This window comes from Cydia splendana, chromosome 9 (genome assembly GCF_910591565.1).
Source record: "Cydia splendana chromosome 9, ilCydSple1.2, whole genome shotgun sequence".
In the NCBI taxonomy this organism is placed as follows: domain Eukaryota; kingdom Metazoa; phylum Arthropoda; class Insecta; order Lepidoptera; family Tortricidae; genus Cydia; species Cydia splendana.
The window spans coordinates 13,660,154-13,679,666 of NC_085968.1; the positions used below are offsets into that span (position 1 = coordinate 13,660,154).

At 37.3% G+C, this 19,513-nt stretch overlaps 2 protein-coding genes across 2 annotated transcripts; both read left to right on the forward strand.

The window, feature by feature from the left end:
* Nucleotides 1-2,797: 2,797 nt before the first annotated feature.
* On the forward strand, nt 2,798-11,750 carry LOC134793694 (cuticle protein 19-like). Its single transcript, XM_063765345.1, has 4 exons — nt 2,798-2,905; nt 3,411-3,563; nt 10,570-10,736; nt 11,566-11,750. The coding sequence occupies exons 1-4, from the start codon at nt 2,894-2,896 to the stop codon at nt 11,615-11,617; spliced, it is 384 nt and encodes a 127-aa protein (XP_063621415.1). The 5' UTR covers nt 2,798-2,893; the 3' UTR covers nt 11,618-11,750.
* Nucleotides 11,751-16,770: 5,020 nt separating this feature from the next.
* On the forward strand, nt 16,771-18,400 carry LOC134793895 (uncharacterized). Its single transcript, XM_063765609.1, has 4 exons — nt 16,771-17,066; nt 17,139-17,450; nt 17,552-17,718; nt 17,805-18,400. Exons 1-4 carry the CDS (start codon nt 17,022-17,024, stop codon nt 18,394-18,396), a joined length of 1,116 nt encoding a protein of 371 aa, XP_063621679.1. The 5' UTR covers nt 16,771-17,021; the 3' UTR covers nt 18,397-18,400.
* The last annotated feature ends 1,113 nt before the right edge of the window (nt 18,401-19,513 follow it).

Genomic DNA, 19,513 nt, shown 5'->3' on the forward strand with positions numbered 1-19,513 from the left:
TGGGTACTTTTGGCGCGTTTGTTTCTGTTCACCCCAGTTGACGGTACGAGTATGTCATTATGTCTCTATATGTCGAACAGTTACACTGTAATAGATACTTTTGAACGCGAACTTTAGATACTTATTTTTATTTCGTATCGAAGGGTATTCCAGGGTGGCAGGGTGGTGGGTACTTTTGGCGCGTTTGTTTCTGTTCACCCCAGTTGACGGTACGAGTATGTCATTATGTCTCTATATGTCGAACAGTTACACTGTAATAGATACTTTTGAACGCGAACTTTAGATACTTATTTTTATTTCGTATCGAAGAGTATTCCAGGGTGGCAGGGTGGTGGGTACTTTTGGCGCGTTTGTTTCTGTTCACCCCAGTTGACGGTACGAGTATGTCATTATGTCTCTATATGTCGAACAGTTACACTGTAATAGATACTTTTGAACGCGAACTTTAGATACTTATTTTTATTTCGTATCGAAGAGTATTCCAGGGTGGCAGGGTGGTGGGTACTTTTGGCGCGTTTGTTTCTGTTCACCCCAGTTGACGGTACGAGTATGTCATTATGTCTCTATATGTCGAACAGTTACACTGTAATAGATACTTTTGAACGCGAACTTTAGATACTTATTTTTATTTCGTATCGAAGAGTATTCCAGGGTGGCAGGGTGGTGGGTACTTTTGGCGCGTTTGTTTCTGTTCACCCCAGTTGACGGTACGAGTATGTCATTATGTCTCTATATGTCGAACAGTTACACTGTAATAGATACTTTTGAACGCGAACTTTAGATACTTATTTTTATTTCGAAGAGTATTCCAGGATGGCAGGGTGGTGGGTACTTTTGGCGTGTTTGTTTCATCCGCTACTATTGATGTAGACTGTACATTTATAGGGTTCCGTATCCAAACGGTAAAAACGGGACCCTATTACTAAGACTCCACTGTCCGTCTGTCTGTCACCAGGCTGTATCACATGAACCGACAAATACTAAAGAGTACGGAACCCTCGGTGGGCGAGTCCGACTCGCACTTGTCCGGTTTTTTTTCGATAGTTTTATAAAATTTCATAAATGTGCTCAAGATTTTGAAACGTACATACCTATGTCGTAATAATTTTAACTCGTCCTATTTACTTTAAATGTGGAGTATTTTCACCAAGTGGATTCAGAGGTCTTGCGTCAACTTTTATCAGATGACGGAAGTTCCACTCAAAAATGACATAATCCGCAACAACTTACTTATGAACTTATCTATTGCAACTTGATTACTAAGCAAACGTAGGTATGTTTAGGAGAGCTAGCACGAATTGATTAAACACACTGTGAGTGTCATTTTGTCTCACATACTTTTTCGTTTTTCGAGAGAAAATGAGAAATTATTAGTACCTATCAAGCAGGTAAAATATATGGCAGTGGTTAATGTTTGGGATTGATACCTTTACTTAAATGGGTCCTACCATTTATGAGTCGAAAATGTTCGTTAATATAATAGTCTTCAGTACGGACATCATCGGGCATATTTAATTGTTGACATTGGAAGTCTCTATTGTACGGAACAGGGTTATGTTTTTAAAATAATGGGCGTTTTTACAAGCCTTATTTTTATACTATAGAGCGTTTTTATCTCATTTTTTAAAAGAATCGCGTTACTCCCGAAAGTGCACGGCTGTGCTTTGTATGGAAAGACAGGAAAATGATCACATGATTTCCGCATGAACCCTTTTCTTATTATGTATATGTAAACTATTGAATATATTGTGCTTTCTACATATTACATAAAATACCGTAAGAAAGCTTATTTCACACCATCAGTAAATATTCACACTCCGCAAAGCGTCGCCTAAGTAAGCTTAAAAAGCTCGTGGAAGTTATGATGAAAAGGCTTTTACTGTGACTTTGTAGACTCGGAATATTTTGTTATGTGTGTCTATTGGTACCAAATTACCAATACATTTAAAACCTAATTATACGCTAACTCTACAAAGTCCTCAAATCAAAATATTAATCAAAGTAGAGATTAAATAACCACATACATATGTAGTTCATTGTCATATAATTATGTGAACAAATCAATATTTTTTTTGTTTTATTTTATGTTACCTAATGGAATATGCAGCAAAGAATGTGATGTAGTTGCATATTTAAACTGTCTCGGGCAAGGTCGTCATTATAACGGTCATTATTTTGTCTTTAGGCCACTCTTGCATATGTTCTACTGGCAACGCTCTACTTACTTCTTTACGCAGGTATCTAATTACATGTTAACAAGACAGGTTCAATCTTCAAGAGTAGTGCTAAGAGTTAATGAAAGTGTTGCGTTTTATAGCTCACACTTCGACTTGTTAATTTAATCTTGTGTTTCATTAGGTTTCTACTATTGAGATGCAATTTCGAAATGGGTACTATACCAGAAAACATTTGCCGACTGCATGTTGAAATGACAAAATAAATACCTACCTAAATACTACATATTATAGCGGTTCCTTGACTTCCTTGGTAGTTTGGCAAACGGCAGTGGTCACGTAGAATCTAATCAGATAAATATCCCAAGTAGAGAAAACAGAAAGGGTCATAAAATGTAATCGTTGTCACATCGCTATGTGATCGCTGCCATTGTGCAATGCGCTGAACGCAACCCTATCCAACATTCTTGTAGAAAGTAAACGGAGGCAAAATGCTCTAATTTTTACAACTATTGTCTAACACATGTGCTATCACCTTGAACCAGGCTACGTAATTTATACGTAATTACTTTATCATTATCAACTACCGTAGTCTTGCGTAGACAACGCACACTGCGTCGCATCTCGGCAGTTAAACCAATATAAAAGTCGGCGTCTGCGCTCTTCACCACCAGTCGTGTGTGGTCGTTCAGACGAAGCAAACCTTATTCAAACGCAAAATGATCGCCAAAGTAAGTGCCCGTGATTCACTAAGTGAAAGGATTGCTTGCGCCACGATAGCCCTTAGTGCTCTGGATAGAAGACAACCCTTTTAGACTACCTTGCGATACCTTTGGCAACTGCAGTTGTTGCTTTCCATGCAACTGGTTGATGGTGGTTTTTGTGGGGATCCACCCTTATACTTATGAAGTTATAAGTTCCAATAAGTCCTGTTTCATACAAATCGAAACATTTAGAGCTTTATTGGATTATTCCCAGCACTTACCATTCTGTTGTTTTCGATGGTTACAACTAGTTTTCATATCAGGATTTCCCAGAATATGAGTTAAAATTCGGTAGTATGACATATATCAAGTGGGTATACATATAATGGTATATATCAAGACATATAGTCATATGCCAATTATATCACAAGCAGCGACTTTACTATAACTACTGGCAAGCTTTGCCCCAGCTTTTCTGACCGTCTATCAGATCGCATCACATGTAACGTTAATACCTGTTGTTTGATTGCAGGCCGCAGTTGTCCTGTCCGTAGTCGCGTTGGCAGCGGCTGGCGTCGTCCAGCTGGGCCACTACGGCGGCGAGGAGTACGGCCACGAGGCGGTCGCGTACGCGGCGCCCGTAGCGCACTACGGCGGACATGAAGACCACCACGTCGACTATCATGTAAGATTCCTCCAATCAAATCAAATCAAATGTCATTATTTTTTAGGCAACTAAGGCGCATACATATTATTCATACCTTAGGGCGGTTTCAGACTAGCGTATTTTTCTGCGCCTATACGGTCGCTTCGGCGTTACGAGCTTACACGCGCGTTACATTTCCCTTTATTTTGTTTTTACGCGCTTACAAGCGCGTTATATTTCCCTACATTTTATATAAATATGTATGTATACGCGCGTACGCGCGTACACGTACACTCGTATAAAACGCTAGTTTGAAACCCGTCACAGACTAAGACGCCAATTCGAACGTATGTACCTACACACAATACACGTACGGACAGGTACGAGCGACATGCACGATAGCTAAATGACATAATTTGGATGTCATTTTGATGTCAGTGTACGTTCGAATTGGCCTGTAAAATACATAAAATATAAATCGTAACAATTTAATATCATCCTGGCGCCACAACAGTTATCTGCTGCGTCACCTGTTCCGAAGTAGGTTTCAGCAGATTCCCCCGGAACCGCCATCGCACCCTCAATACGCTCAATATTACACGTTCGAAGTCCCAGGCGTGGTAAAAGAAATGTTTCATATAATTCCAAGCCATAAGCCAGCATATGGCCTCTTGGATGGTAACAGATTTCCGTAGCTTGCAACTCAAGGGGTGAACATGCCCGTTGCTGGTCAGCAAAATCCTGTAAATAGTACCACACGTATAATAAATAAACATATAGGTATTTACGTTGGTCAAACAAAATTTTTTCCTGTTTTAATCTTTCTATTCCCGAAACTTGAGAATATTGGTGGGACAAATGTAGACGGTTTGATACACTCGAAAAATACGGCGGGCGCTAATGTTATTTACTTTCGACTATAGACGAGACGATTTTTGTTTTTCTGTCTGTCGGGTTATAATGGGAAAATTTGACCCCAAGGAGTAAAACCGACCAATAAGCTTAAGTTTTAATAAAGAAGTTATTTCTGGCAAACGCATTCCATGGTGCATTTCTCATATTTATAAATAAATTCAATCAACTCAATTGAAAATGTCGTTAACGTTAATGACCAGGGGATTCATGCTAATTTAAAAAATAGCGACACTATTCCGTTTGCATCCGTACTCCGTACCACAGACATTTTTAAAATTTCAAGAAATATAAATTTAAGAAAAATAAAGCACTAAATATGTGACCTTGCTACAATTGTTTTCTGCAACACCTAAACTAAGATGGGTACGTATCAGTAAGGCGGGCAGATTTCCCCATCCCGTAAAGTTTAATGTCTTGTCGTTTCATTGCATTGCGCACATTAACCTTCAGCAAATGAACATCGCGGCCGTTCCAAGCATGCGCGAGCGCCGCGTAATCGTCGCAAAGCTCGTTACAATTACAACACTACCAACAATTTGTTACATTATTACATGTTACTAATTCAAAACGCTACAATAAAATTAGATAACCATTCCCAACGACAGCGTTCAACACGCATGAAAATCTAACATAACAGATCCAATTTTCTCTTAATTAAAGCTGTTACGCCGCGAATAAACAAACGCTAATATCTCGTGGCAAGTGGAGCAATACAGCTGGTTTTGTTTCCCTGGGCCTATGTTACCCGACGATGGCGTAATACGAAGTAACGAGCTAATTGATGGCTTGCATAAACTGCGCGTGTTGTGGCCCGATTCAACACAATCAACTGCATTTCCGGGAGACGGCGCCTACGGCCCTCCCGTCCAACTTGCGTCACACACTCTTTTTGCATGAAATGGATCAATGCATCTAACAACGCAAAATTATTCAGCTTCCTTAAACGAACCTCTATCTTTGAATAATTCAACGCACGCAGACAACACTAGCGTATGAATTTGTTTCCTGTGCTATTCAATGCACGTGTGAAAACAACTGTCGGAAAATTTCATAAATTACTTGAAAGCAGCCGCATTTTACAGCATCTGACTGAATAACAAAGGACTATTTTTTTCTATTAAGTAACGCAATCTATCTTTTTCATGTGAGAAAATTAATATCGGAAATCCGTTATTACCTAAGTTTTAACTGTAGTTTCTGTAGAAAACAGCATTTAAGTAAGCGCACATATTTATTTCGACATATTTGAGCACTATTAAGCAACACCATAATGTCCCACGACGGAGGAATTAACAGACTATGTAACTCAAAGATAATTCATGGTTCAGTCTGTTGTCGCTAGTCTTTACGGGCCAGTCATAAGTCGAGCACCGCAGGTAATGATATGATATAAAGTGGGTTACATAACACTTTTGCATAGAACTTAGTACGAGTATATCCCGGTCGTGACTGCAAGGCCGATAACAGAGCGGTTCCCAGGGCGCTTGCAACATTAGCGCCCACAAATCACGAGGCCTCCGGGACGTAATGACTGTCATGATACAAGGGAAAATGGACCGTTGTTTGCATAAACCGGCGCGTGCTCTCACGCTTGTTTTAATGGCAGATGTGGAATCATTGCTGGTCGATGCTGACCTAAATATACTCGCGGTTTCGTAAAAGCTCTCACGATTAGACAGTTTTACTTTGTCACTAATCTGGATTAAGCGAAGTTTTCATTTAACTCGTTTGCTTGCGCAGTCCGTGAGCGTATCGAGCTTATCTGATCTGAAACAATGGCAAACGTTACAGTTTCCAGTCGTGTTAAAGTCAATGTAATTGTGGTGCTGATTATACAACAAATAGACACTCAGCTTAAAGACAATGTCAGACACTAATGCACCTGCTAGTCGGTAATCACATGTGAGCCCACTTGTGAAATAAAAGTAATTCAACAACATGATAAATGACTATCCGTCAACATTAACAACAAAATTCAGATGCTATTCTGTTTTTGCTTGAATTTACCAATCGAGTTTGTTTTCATTGCTCTTGGGGTATTATAGGTGTGGAATGTACATACATATGGAGAGGACATACTTCAATATATAGGTCATTGCAAAGTTCACCCATACAACCATTTCCAGTCGCCGTTACGACGCGGTGTTGACACATCTTGTGTCGACACCGTCTGTTTCGGTCACAATTCCAGTCGCAGAGTCGTCGCCGTGTCGACACAGTTACCAGAAATGGGGAAGGGTCGACACATGACACAAAGTGACATAAAGTGTGGTCGCCGTGTGCACACATTGTTTCGGGTTTGCGACTGCTTTATGCCAAAATCATTCGTTCATTCGTTCATTTTGTTCCTGTCAAATGGAAACTGTCAGATGGAAAAATACTTAAATAAAAATAAGTGACATTAATACGCCATCTCTAAAACGGATTACAACACGTAATTATATATTGTTTGCATTTATATTACAATACGACTTAAATTATTATGGGGAATTAAACTGCTCGAGTGATTTGATAAACTAAGTGTAATATAATCAACGCGCCACCACATTGTTTTAGTTTAGCCGGAAATGAAATTGTTTACTTCTCAGTGCCTGTGTTCATAACTATATTATTTGAAGCATTTTTAGTACTTCGATGCGTATACTATACTTAAATTACAGAAATAACGCTTTATATACTACGAAACTTGTTAATTATGATGTATAAATATGGTTTAAGGCTGAGAAATATTGCAGTCACAAAGTAGTTGCAATGTTTCGACTTTGTGTCGACTCTGTGTTGACACATGACACGCGCTGTCAAAAGTAATAACAAAGTTACTGGTATGTTACTGGATTTGCAAAATGGCTCCTTGTGTTGATTTGTTTTCAGATATTCTCAAAGTGTAAAAATGCCGTGGTCAGAGATGGGCATTAATCGATTAACTGTTTATTCGACTAATTAATGGAATAAAAAAAGTTAATTCTCAAATTTTAATCGCGATTAGTTTAGTCGACCTAACATAGATTGAAATTGAATTAATCTGAATATTAATCGAATAAATTATCGATTAAATCTCGATTGAAAGTTGACAGGGGGCCATTTTTGTACGTAAAAATAATAGAAATGTCTTGCATGCAGATGGTGGCAAAACACTTTGTCATAAAAGTCGAGATGGGTGTCGATATATAGGTTTTAGGGAGTGCCGATTTCGAAAATAATGACCATTTTGGAATCCGAAATGGCGGCCATGCACTGTGTCATAAAAGTCGTCATGGATGTCGTTTTATACGTTTTAGGGGGCCTCAATTTTGAAAATGATGACCATTTTGGAATCCAAAATGGCGGCCATGCATTATGCCATAAAAGTCGTCATGGGTGTCGTTTTATAGGTTTTAGGGGGCGCAGATTTCGAAAATGATAACCATTTTGGATTCCAAGATGGCGGCCATGCACTATGTCATAAAAGTCGTCATGGATGTCGTTTTATAGGTTTTAGGGGGCCCCGATTTAGAAAATGATGACCATTTTGAAATCCAAAATGGCGGCCATGCACTATGTCATAAAAGTCGTCATGGGTGTCGTTTTATAGGTTTTGGGGGGCGCAGATTTCGAAAATGATAACATTTTCAATTTAAAAATGGCGGCAATGCACTATGTCATAAAAGTCGTCATGGATATCGTTTTATAGGTTTTAGGGGGCGCAGATTTCGAAAATGATGACTATTTTGGATTCCAAGATGGCGGCCATGCACTATGTCATAAAAGTCGTCATGGATGTCGTTTTATAGGTTTTAGGGGGCGCAGATTTCGAAAATGATGACTATTTTGGATTCCACTTTTATGACAAAATACGTAGCCGCCATCTTGGATTATAAAATGATCATCGTTTTCGAATTCTGCACTCCCTAAAACCTATAAATCGACATCCGTGACGACGCAAGTTATCTTTATTTTCAGATCTAACAAATTGCTACAGAATACAAAGGACAAAAAAGAAGCGAGGAGGTAATGAAACAAGCAAAAATACAGATGATTCCTCGACGCAATTAGGTGATTCTTAAATTGTGTCCAGATTTTTTTTGTCATAAAAGTTTATATTTTTCACATATTACTCTCACAAGTTCCGTGACATTTCGACCTTGTAATTTTTTAAGTAGATGTTTTTGTTTATCTATGAGGATCTCACTAGAATAGTATAATCAAGGTATGTTTATATTTGATGAATGAAATAGTAACGCAAAAAAAAAATATATTTGTGTCTTATATTCCTTCCGAAGACTTTTATTTTACCTTTTCCTTCTACACAAGTTTGGCCAAGTAATAAGAATTTAGGGCTCTCAATTTTATTTTTACTTCTACAACAGTAAAGCTACGAGGCCATGTTTGGTATCGTTTTCGTATAAATTCGCAGTACCAAATTTAGTTAAGGTATCACATTGACACCATTCCGAAGTAAAAACATATAAACTTATTAAAATACTTTCTTTTAAACTCCTCTTCACGCTTAAACTGCTGAACAGCTTTAATTTAAATTTGGTACACATGTATTTTGAGTCCCGAGACAGGATATAATAAGTTATCTCAAAAATCATCCTTTAAAGGTGTGAAATGAGGTGTAGGGGGGAATTCAGAATTGACTTCTTGAAGTTAATACTGTTTAAGTTTAGGTTTGAAGTCATGTTTTTTCATCATTTTTAACTAAATCAAAGATGTAGACCATCCCAAATTTCATATAAATCGGTTCAGCGGTTATTGATTTCCCGTACAAATTTCCACGCCACTTTTCACACCTTCAAAAGATGATTTTGGTTATAAGATCTATCCTATGTCCTGTTCCGGGACGCAAACTATTTCTATACCAAATTTCAACGAAATCGGTTCAGCGGTTAAGCGTCAAGAAGAGTTTCAAAAAAACCGGCCAAGTGCGAGTCGGACTCGCGTATTAAGGGTTCCGTACATTAAGTCCGACTCGCGCTTGACTGCACATTTCTAATAGGTTTTCCTGTCATCTATAGGTAAAGAACTATTTTGTGTATTCAGACGGACATACATACAGACGCACGAGTGATCCTATAAGGGTTCCGTTTTTTCCTTTTGAGGTACGGAACCCTAAAAAGATTTATTTTTATTTTGTGGAATGGTGTCAATGTGATATCTTAAATGGATTCAGCACCCCAGATTTATACGAAAACGATACCAAACACGGCCTAGCACCTTCACTGATATAGATATATCAAGATAAAATTGAGAGCCCTAAATAAACTTTCAAGAGCGGATATCTCAAAAACTATTCAACATATCGAAAAAATTGACTGAATAAACTTGTAACAAATTAAATTAACTTTCATTTTGTATAAGTGGCCATGTCGCTGAGATGCATAGTTTCCGAGATATAATCGAAAAACGGGAAAATGGGACCTTCAAAGCCCCCTCTCTCTCCCCCGCTCAAGGGCTACGGCCGGGGACTTTTGATATGTTCACCTCCTAACTTGTCAAACCGAGTTACGGAGTCAAAAATTGTGTTCCGAGCATTTCCCTCTACAACTTTTGGAGCATTCGTTGCCTGACCTAAGTAGCTTATTGAATTTCTTTAAAAACTTTTCTGTAAAAGGTTGACGGGTGTTGGGTGTTTATATGGTTTCGGTCGATTATTATCATTTGCATTGCCCATGATGACTTACTAGAATTACGAGCACACGAGACACTAATAGTAGTTTGACAAACCTTGGTTTTCAAGAGGTATTTTATATTGACATTTGCTGTCACAAATTTGCTGTCAGATTTAGTCGCAAACCGCACGCAAAGTGCACACAAATGTGTCGACACCTTGTTACGGAAAAGTGTAGACACGGCGACGACACTTTGTTTCGAAACAATTCTAGACACATTGTGTGGACTCTGTTACGACACATCTGACATTTAGTTACCACTTTGTGATTCTGCGACTGGAATGGTTATATGGGCACTGTTCGGTGATTTAATGAACAGAATATCACGACACTAAATGTTAAGAGCGTTAGCATTAACGATTGACCTATTGAAACGGCATCGACATTCCAACTTTGCTCTACTAAACTTAGAATTTGTCGCTTACTCTGTCAAGCTGTTGTTTTAATTTCACGTTTACTAAGATTTTCTTTTTCAACAGGCCCATCCTAAATATGACTATTCCTACTCAGTATCCGACCCCCACACTGGTGACCATAAGACCCAGCACGAGGCTCGCGACGGAGACGTCGTGAAGGGCGAGTACTCCCTGCTGCAGCCCGACGGTTCCTTCCGCAAGGTCACCTACACCGCTGATGACCACAATGGGTAAGACGATCGCTATATCTACACGCAGTTCAGCCACAAGACTGCAAAATTATTATGTATTCTAGTGAATGCTTAACAATTTTAATTAAATAGCTAATGGGTATTTTTTGGTTCCGTGATCAACTAGGAACACTCATAGTTTTGCCATTTCCGTGTGTCTATCTGTCCGTCTCTCCGTGCCTGGCTTTGAAATTTAGCATGAATAAGTAGATAAATCATCACATTAAACAAATTTTGTCACAAATTAATTTCGACACAAATTAATTTAGTAAACAACTTTGTGCGTGTGTCAGCAATCATCCCAGGATTTTTTTTACAGTTAATTAATATAGCGGAAACTGTACTAGAATTGAGATATCAAAATAAATCGTATTCGTATTATGTACAAGCTCTGATTTTTTGTGATTTCTTATAAGAACAGTCCATCAAAGAACAAGTGACGTTTTTGGACGGTTTTTCGGTTTTTTTTTTTATTAGAGATAAATCACAATTACATAATATTTTGATCCAAAAGCATCGTTAAACCAGAATGGTTTGTCTCGATACTCCAAAGTGAATGTTGATACTAATGCCTATACATAGAGACACCACATAAAATCAAGTCCTCATATGTCTTTTAAAACATAATATTTTTATATCAATTGACCTGTAAGGTGGTGGTACTGGCGCTCCACGCGGTCCCAGTACATGTCATCTTGAAACTTAAGTCATTGTCAATAGAGGTGACAGCAGGGTGTCATCTATAGGGAATTAGCATGTCGAGCACTAGTACCACCACCTTACCTATCATTAATTTTGTAAGGGTTTTAATAATGTTTTATTTTTCCAGTTTCAACGCGGTAGTACACAACACCGCGCCCGCGCACCACGAGTACCACTAAGCGGCGGTGCCCCTAGCCAGTGCTCTCAAGTGATATGTGATATTATACCTTTAATACTTAATTAGATAGTCTTTAGTCGACGACCTTTATTGTTATAAGACTGCGGCGAAAATAAACTATTTGAAAAACTGTTTTTATGCATTTTTCCTTGCTTGAAATGAAAAGATAAACAAACGGTACGGTTATAAAGACGATGAATATCTTAAGATAAGCCAGTCTGGGTCACAATTATAATGATATAACTACTATGTAGCTTATATATTAGCTTTAGCTTAGCTTTTGAATGCGAAGACGGAGCAGGTATCCTCTACTGAACATTATACTGAAGAGTGAAGAACCCTCAAGAAATATATATATTATATCTATATTTTTTATGTAACTCCTACTGTCTCCTCCATATATTGATATATTGTTTACGTTGAAATAAATCACAAATGTACACTTGTAGCTATAGTTTATAAAGTTTTTGTATTTTAGTCTAGAGCTTGGAGCTACATAAAAATGCTTTTAAACTTCTAGAACTCTCGAATTATGGTAATACCAACTTCAACGATCCCGCCGAACGGGATGGACCGCATTAAAGTTTATGTTTACCTGCATCAATTCAGGCATTCGTAAAATAGGGAATCATTTTTTAGTGAATTACCTGAAACTTTTTAAATAGAACATCACACCTGAATCATTTTATTAAATTACAAAAAAAAAGTTAAAATTTGATGTTTTAGAAAATACGGGAAGTATTTTAAAGGAGGTGAAAAAGGGCTTAAAAACTTGTATTGGGAAAGAGTTTTATTTAGTGATCACTTGATATTTCGTAGATAAACGTAATTTAGAAAAAAACCGGCAAAGAGCATGTTGGGCCATTCTCAGTGTTGGGTTCCGTAGTTACCCTTCCGTCAAAATAGACTTTTTGCAAAAACTCAAAAACCGCTCAACCGATCATGTTCGCTATAGTTTTCTTTGAAAGTACTTACAAAGCTTTACTATAACATTTTTTTTTGGACCCATAGGTAGTTCAAAAGTTAGAAGAGATTTACCTAGTACCTTTTCACTCAGACTGTATGAACGTGTCTTGCTATTTCAGTCAGTCTCTGTACAAAAAGTACTGAGGTTGATTGAAGTAGCATGACAAATACGAACGTTTCCGAGAAAATACGATGGAAAACAATTATGCACTCCATCTGTAACATCGAACTGGAAAGTCATTACTGAAACATTTATTTTATCGGGTAAAATAAGTAAAATTTAACCTATTTAACCAAATTTTTTTTATTTTTTCATACAAAAAAAGATGACGTCATAACTCCTTTCCGTTTTTTTTTTTGGTGCTACGGGTCAAATTGATTCAAATGGCCTAAAGATTAATCGTGCCGATTTTCATACCTTTAACACCATTTGCAGCTGATTTTGGTCAACCGCTAGCACTACTATTTAACCAAAACCTAATCATGCATATGGAGCGAATAATTATCGATGCGTTAATTAGTAAAAGCCGTCACCAAGGAAGAGTTGCATATTGGTTAGAAAGCGTAAATATCAGCCGTCAGATCATGTAATAAATACCCAATAGTTCCTGAATATACATAAGTTCAGTAGTTTGTTTGTTTAAGACTAAAAGGCACTATAAAAATATTATGGCAAGACTGGGTCAGTTACAAAAATGTTAGATAAGGATTGTTTTGAAAGCAATAATGGGACTTTATTGAGACAGATAAGGATTTAAATTAAGTTAGTTAATGTTTTTCTTGTTAATAAAAAAAATATGTGATCGAAGCATCGGATTTTGGACGCACCGAGTCTAGGCATCGGAAGTTTGTTAAATTATTAGGTACGCTAGGGGTCCAGAAAACACAGCTACAAGCATAGCTGGGCACCGTTAATCAAAAAGTTAACTTCGTTAATCCGTTAAATAAAAAGTTAACTTCGTTAAACGTTAAAACGTTACTTTTCAAAAGTTTTAACGGAAGTTAAAGTTAATCGTTAATCGTTAACTCGAAATCGTAAATATACGCAATAAGAAATAAAACTAGAAGAAATAATCATAAATTTTGATTTTTATTAAAGACTAATCTACTAATTAACATGGTAATAATTGCTAATTAATAATAGCATAGCCAATAAAAATATCATTTGCTAGCATATGCCATAAGGTGCATGTTCCCCTTCATGAACATGAGTGATATTAAAATTGTCGTCTTATAGCGACGCCCGTTTTGGAGAAAAAATATCTTTTCCCGCCGAAAACAGGCGTTCCACAGCAGCACTTGAAGGTATACTAACAGTGTTATATTTGAGGCAGCGCGCGGCCTTGGTGTGAGTAGGTACTTAGGTATTAACGATTAACGGACTTAAGAAAAGTTAACGGAAGTTAACAAGTCCGTTACAGGTTTTTAAAGTTAACTTAAAAGTTAATCCGTTACTCGAAAACTTAACTTCGTTAATTAACGATTAACGGATTAACGAGTTAATGCCCAGCTATGGCTACAAGAGTAGACGTTTCATCCGGCTTTGTATTATTCGGTTACATACAATGATTAAGTTCATCTTCCCGCGCATGTTTTGAAAAATAAACAGTATAGGTACAAACCTTGACCGGAATTACTCTACTTATACTTTCCTCACTCCCCTTGGACTTCCCTATTTCCTGACCCGTATTAAAAACTTTGTTATGGTATCCACGAACCAGTCTACCGGCCCAATTCGATCAATGCTTATAAGGGCCTCTTGCACCATTCACTAAACCGGGGTTAACCGGTTAAACCTGGAATTACCATTGTTCGAATTGGACTGTAATGCTCCGGTTAACAACTTGTGGTAGGTAAGTGCAAAATCTCTGAGTAGGTACCATACTGCCCCACCACGCGTAACAACCGTAAGTGACATTGGCAAACTCATTCAATTGTTTACCGTATTCTCGCTCAATAAATTTCAAATTCAAACTTGTCTACTGTTCTTATGTGTGGTGCGACAGAATAGATACAGAACAGATGCCGAGTATACACTCACACCGTCTTGTTATAAATTATCCCTTAAGTAAAATAAGTTTTTGACAAAAATTTCATTTTTGGTACAAGCTTTTATCGCTGACTGTACTTTTCTTACGACAGACAACTAATACTCATCGAGACATTCGAGACAATTCTAAAAACCCCTAACACAATTAGGTTGCATTGTTTCATCACAGAGTTCCTACCACCTCCTGGCCACCGCCACCCACCAATGCCACCTCCTGTCTCCATCATCAGATCAGCTCGATGGTACCATAATATTGCATTGTCATTCGATTTATACATGCATGCAAAATTTCAGCTCAATGGGAAACCGGGAAGTGGATCAAATTTAACTTGCAAGATTTGATTACAGACTGACAGACAACGGGACAGGTGAAAGTAAATAAAAGCTTGTAAAAAGACATCATTGGATGTTGTTCATTCATACATCAACCTTTCGAAGCATAAGGCACAGTCTCTCATTTCCGTTCATATAGTTATTCGTACGAAATGCCAAAAAAATCAAGCTGTTTTTTTACTTAGCTTAGCTAAGACAAGTCGAAGTCGCCAATTTATTGACCATTAGTTCATTTAAGGAAACCCCTGTTAAAAATACCTAGAGGTTCCGTTTATTTCCTATTGAAATGCTGAACCGTAAAAACTACGCGTTTATTATACTTAAATAGTATTTTCATTCAACATCACCCTGAAAATAGCAACCTATTTGTAGGTCAATGTCAACTCACAATAGTAAATTCTTCCGTTTAAATCACGAAACGTATTGATGCCTACTTACAGTAAGCGCCTGAATCAAAACGAAAGCACCAATACTTCGGAAAGGCAGAAACATTTGGAGCAATTTGGCCCAAATTGGTTAGGTAGGTACCGTATGATATAGGTAGGTATGGTATCGTAGTTCAGTAGATCACAATGAAGGTTTGTTATCACAAAAAAAACTAGCTTAATTACTCCCAACTATAATTTCAAAAGCTCTAACTATGGTCTGAATTTATAGAGTCTAAATATAACCACAGAATAAATAATAGTACTAGGTACAGAAGACTCACTGTCTAACAAAACGCGTCTGTCACGATCAGCACAGATATGGCCGCTAGGTGGCGACAGCGCCACGCGCGGCTTATGGCAAACCCCAAAATTGGGGCCGAACGGATGTACTTTTAGCTACCTGCAGCAAAGCGACGAAATCGCGGAGTGAGACACGCCTGATATAACTCAGAACTTCTGTGGTATTGTTTATTTGATTGGTTCGTTTGTGTGTGCCTATTATTTCTATAAAAATTGGTCTTGTAATACATATCTTAACAGAGTATCCTGATCAATATAATTATTATAAGAACTAACTCAGACAAAACCAAAAAGCACCAATACAATATTGTTTTAATCTGTATTTAAGTAAGACACCATTTTATATTCCTAAATATTATCTTCTAAATGAATTGAACTAAATAAGTACCTCTATGGAAGCTTTGTGTTTATTAAATATTTTACTATACATATATTTTTAAATCTACATTTAGGTGCACAATTGCACATTATATATTACAGTTGTGGAATGTATGGGGCCCAATACATTCCACGACTCTTCTCTTTCCGAACAGACGATGGCATAAAGTCGACGCTTTGCTCAGACATAATATACAGGCGCAATAAAAAATAACAAAAAAAAAACACTTAGCTACTTAAAGTGCGCAAGGTCATTTGTTAAACTTTTTTAATCGAATAGACACTGGATCTGAGAATTAGTAGGTTTAACGTTATTCAATCACACCTAGTCCACTTACACATACATATATGTATTAGCATAATGAGTTGCAAGCTGTGCATAATTAAAAGTAGTTTTGACACTAAATTAGTTTAGCATATTGTTTGAAAACAGATTTCTATCGCAAGGTTAATTATGTACCTAAATAATTAAAAGTAAAAAGTGGTCAAAATCGCTAATGAATCATGATTAATGAATGATGATTTTTTTTACGTGTAAAAAAAAATATCAGAAAGAAATTGCTACGTATCATGTGACGTAAACTAAAACGATATAGAAAAGCAAGTTTGAAACAGCGTATGGTTGAAGGGATCCTCGTCATAAAGCCCACGGCATTTGAAAGATCAGCACGGGGTTAAAGAAATAACATAGTTGTTCCCGGTCACATTTCATCACAAGCCGGACTATCTGAGACAAAAGCAAATGCCACGCTATATTGCCCACTAATTGTGAGCCTCGTGCGCTGAATACTAGAGATGAGACAAGTACTAGTGTTAAAATCTTCATTAACATTTTAATTGTTCACCTCTATTCATCTAGTAATGACATTGATGGTTTGTTTCGGTATTACCGAACAGCATATTTTAAGACAAACAAAGCACCTTTTATAAGACGAGTAACTTTCTGAAAAATGTCAGTAGTGTTCCATCGATCACCTGGAAAGATGATTTTAAACGTAAGTAGGTACAGATTTTAATTTAAAAACAATCGATTTCTATTTTTTTAATAATGGTTTTTGTTGTTTTAGAGTTTCGTGGCAGCTATAGTGTTAAGTTTTGCTTGGGTAAAGTCAGTTGATGGCGGTACGTCGTACTCAAATGTGTACATGCAAAGCGGTCCAAGTCTGGGTTTCTACGGCCCTGCGGCTGTAAGAAGCGGGCAACTCGCTCCCCAGTCTGATGCGCCTCTAATGTCAAGTTTGTTACCGCCGTGTGTATCACCGTGTGTCGTTCCTGGTCAACAAGTGGCTGCCTTAACTCCAGTAGCAACCAGTAGTGCCAATTTTGTTACGTACAAATCTCCGATAAGAGTCCCAGTTGTTGTAGCACCGAGTAAAGATGTAAGTAATTTAACTTAGTAACTTTGCTTTTGCAATGTAGCCTTTCTGTGATAGAATCATTAATTATAATACAAAATAATGATTGTATTTGTTCTACTTAGGATGCTACGAGCTACGAGTATTCCTATGTGGTTTACGATGAGAACACCGGTGACCAAAAAGCTCAAAAAGAAACAAGTGACGGCTCCGTAGTGCGGGGCCAATACTCATTAATCCAGCCCGATGGATATGTCCGAGAGGTGCAGTACACTGCTGATGATATTAAAGGGTAAATAACTAACTTTTACTTACACTTAGCTTGAAATACTTACGGCAAAGTAAGGCATCTAAATCCTAAATAATACTTTGTTGCAGATTTAACGCAGTCGTTAAAAACTTTTTACCCAAGGAAGAAGCTAAATCCATCCCACCATGTCCTGAAATAAAAAGCGAACCGCTAAAAGAAGCACAAAATAAAACAGATGAAGCACACGATCTCGAGCCTGTAGCACATGGAGAAGTTCATGAAGAAAAACATGGTCATGAAGGTGAAAGTCGTGAAGAACACGAGGCCCATGCAAAACCTAAACTTGAAGAACATGGTCGTGAAGAACCTAAAATTCATGAAAAGCATGGGGGACATGAGGATCATGGAGGGCCCGCAGGACCGAAGGGTCACAAGGAGACCACACACGAAGAACGCGTCGAAGCTAAAGAGCAGAAATCCCCAGAAGAGCACACAGAACCAGAAAGCCATAGAGTATCCCATACTGCTGAGAAACATGGGGGTGAAGGAAAGGAAGAGACGAGTACAACACAGAGCTTTGAAGTGCTACCGATCGTTACTGATCCACTTGTTTCTTACAATGACGTCATTAAGTGCATACAATCTGCCATTAATCGAGCGAATACGCCGCAACCATTAGCTTCTCCACTAACGTACATTGTATTGAACAAGCCCTGTTAAATACAGCTGTACCCGTATCACGAGTCACTGACAGTGTAAACACTGAAATATACGTTAACGTCTACGTAATTTACTTTCTATACATCTCGCTCGCACTAATATGCCAGTATGAGCGAGATGCATAGAAAGTAAATTACGTTCACGGCAGCGTTTGTGTCGGTGCCAAACTGGTGGTAGCTGAAGTTGTTACATCACTATTATTTTCCAAAATTGTTATTACCGTCTAAACTGCAAAACGTAATTCAAGACCAAACAAAGTAAGAAAATGTTGCCACTTTTTACTAGCGCGTCTTGTATTTATGTAAAAATAAGTAAGTAAAAGTACTTTTTTAAATCGTAGGAGTAAAATTACTAATAAATAAATTATCTTAGCGTGATTATTTATCAAAAGGAATTTACTATTTTACAAACAAATTATTGCAGTGGCAAATCTTACTTTTTTTGGTCTTGAATTACGTTTTGCAGTTTAGTCTTCGAGTTAAAACTTTATGTTAACAAATTCCTAATGTTTTTCACTTGAACTTGTCTAATAAAATACTTAACAGAGAAATAAAGAGTTGCTGTAATTAAACCTGTAATAAAAATCGTATGTCTTCGTTATTACCAAAAACACCTTTAATTAGGTCTTGTAGGCATCATTAATGATACTAAGTTTGGTTAACAACTTCAAATCTGCCTTCTGATAGCCTAATTACGTGTTATATAATTCATTTAGGTACATTTTAAAATATTCAAAAAACCATAGGCAGTTGTTTTTGTTTTCTTTAGTAGTAAATTTACATATAGGTAGGTTAACAATGTTGCACATAATGTAATCGCATATTATAGCAATACACTTGCACTTTAATAGATCGATCAATGTCTTGTCAAATCTCTTTACATACCTATTAATGTAGGTACTTAAAACAGATTGATTGCGATAAAAAGACTGTGATAACCAAATTTTATTAAAGGCACCACTGGTCAAGTGGTCATGTCACGTACCGACTGTAGATTCTAATGTCTTTAAAATTCAATGTCGGCGACTTTTTTTGGGTTAAATATCTGATCAATCAATATGCCTTAATCTTAATCAGTAAATTAATTCGTTTTAAAACTGCGGTCATTTTTTAGAAAT

What these genes read in the sequence shown, in the direction of transcription:
- LOC134793895 (XM_063765609.1), top strand. Translation starts at nt 17,022, where the DNA reads ATGTCAGTAGTGTTCCATCGATCACCTGGAAAGATGATTTTAAAC. An exon ending in TTGTAGCACCGAGTAAAGAT is followed by an intron (nt 17,451 to 17,551) that starts GTAAGTAATTTA and finishes TGTTCTACTTAG; the next exon opens with GATGCTACGAGCTACGAGTA. An exon ending in ACTGCTGATGATATTAAAGG is followed by an intron (nt 17,719 to 17,804) that starts GTAAATAACTAA and finishes ACTTTGTTGCAG; the next exon opens with ATTTAACGCAGTCGTTAAAA.
- LOC134793694 (XM_063765345.1), top strand. An exon ending in ACCACCACGTCGACTATCAT is followed by an intron (nt 3,564 to 10,569) that starts GTAAGATTCCTC and finishes CTTTTTCAACAG; the next exon opens with GCCCATCCTAAATATGACTA. An exon ending in ACCGCTGATGACCACAATGG is followed by an intron (nt 10,737 to 11,565) that starts GTAAGACGATCG and finishes TTATTTTTCCAG; the next exon opens with TTTCAACGCGGTAGTACACA.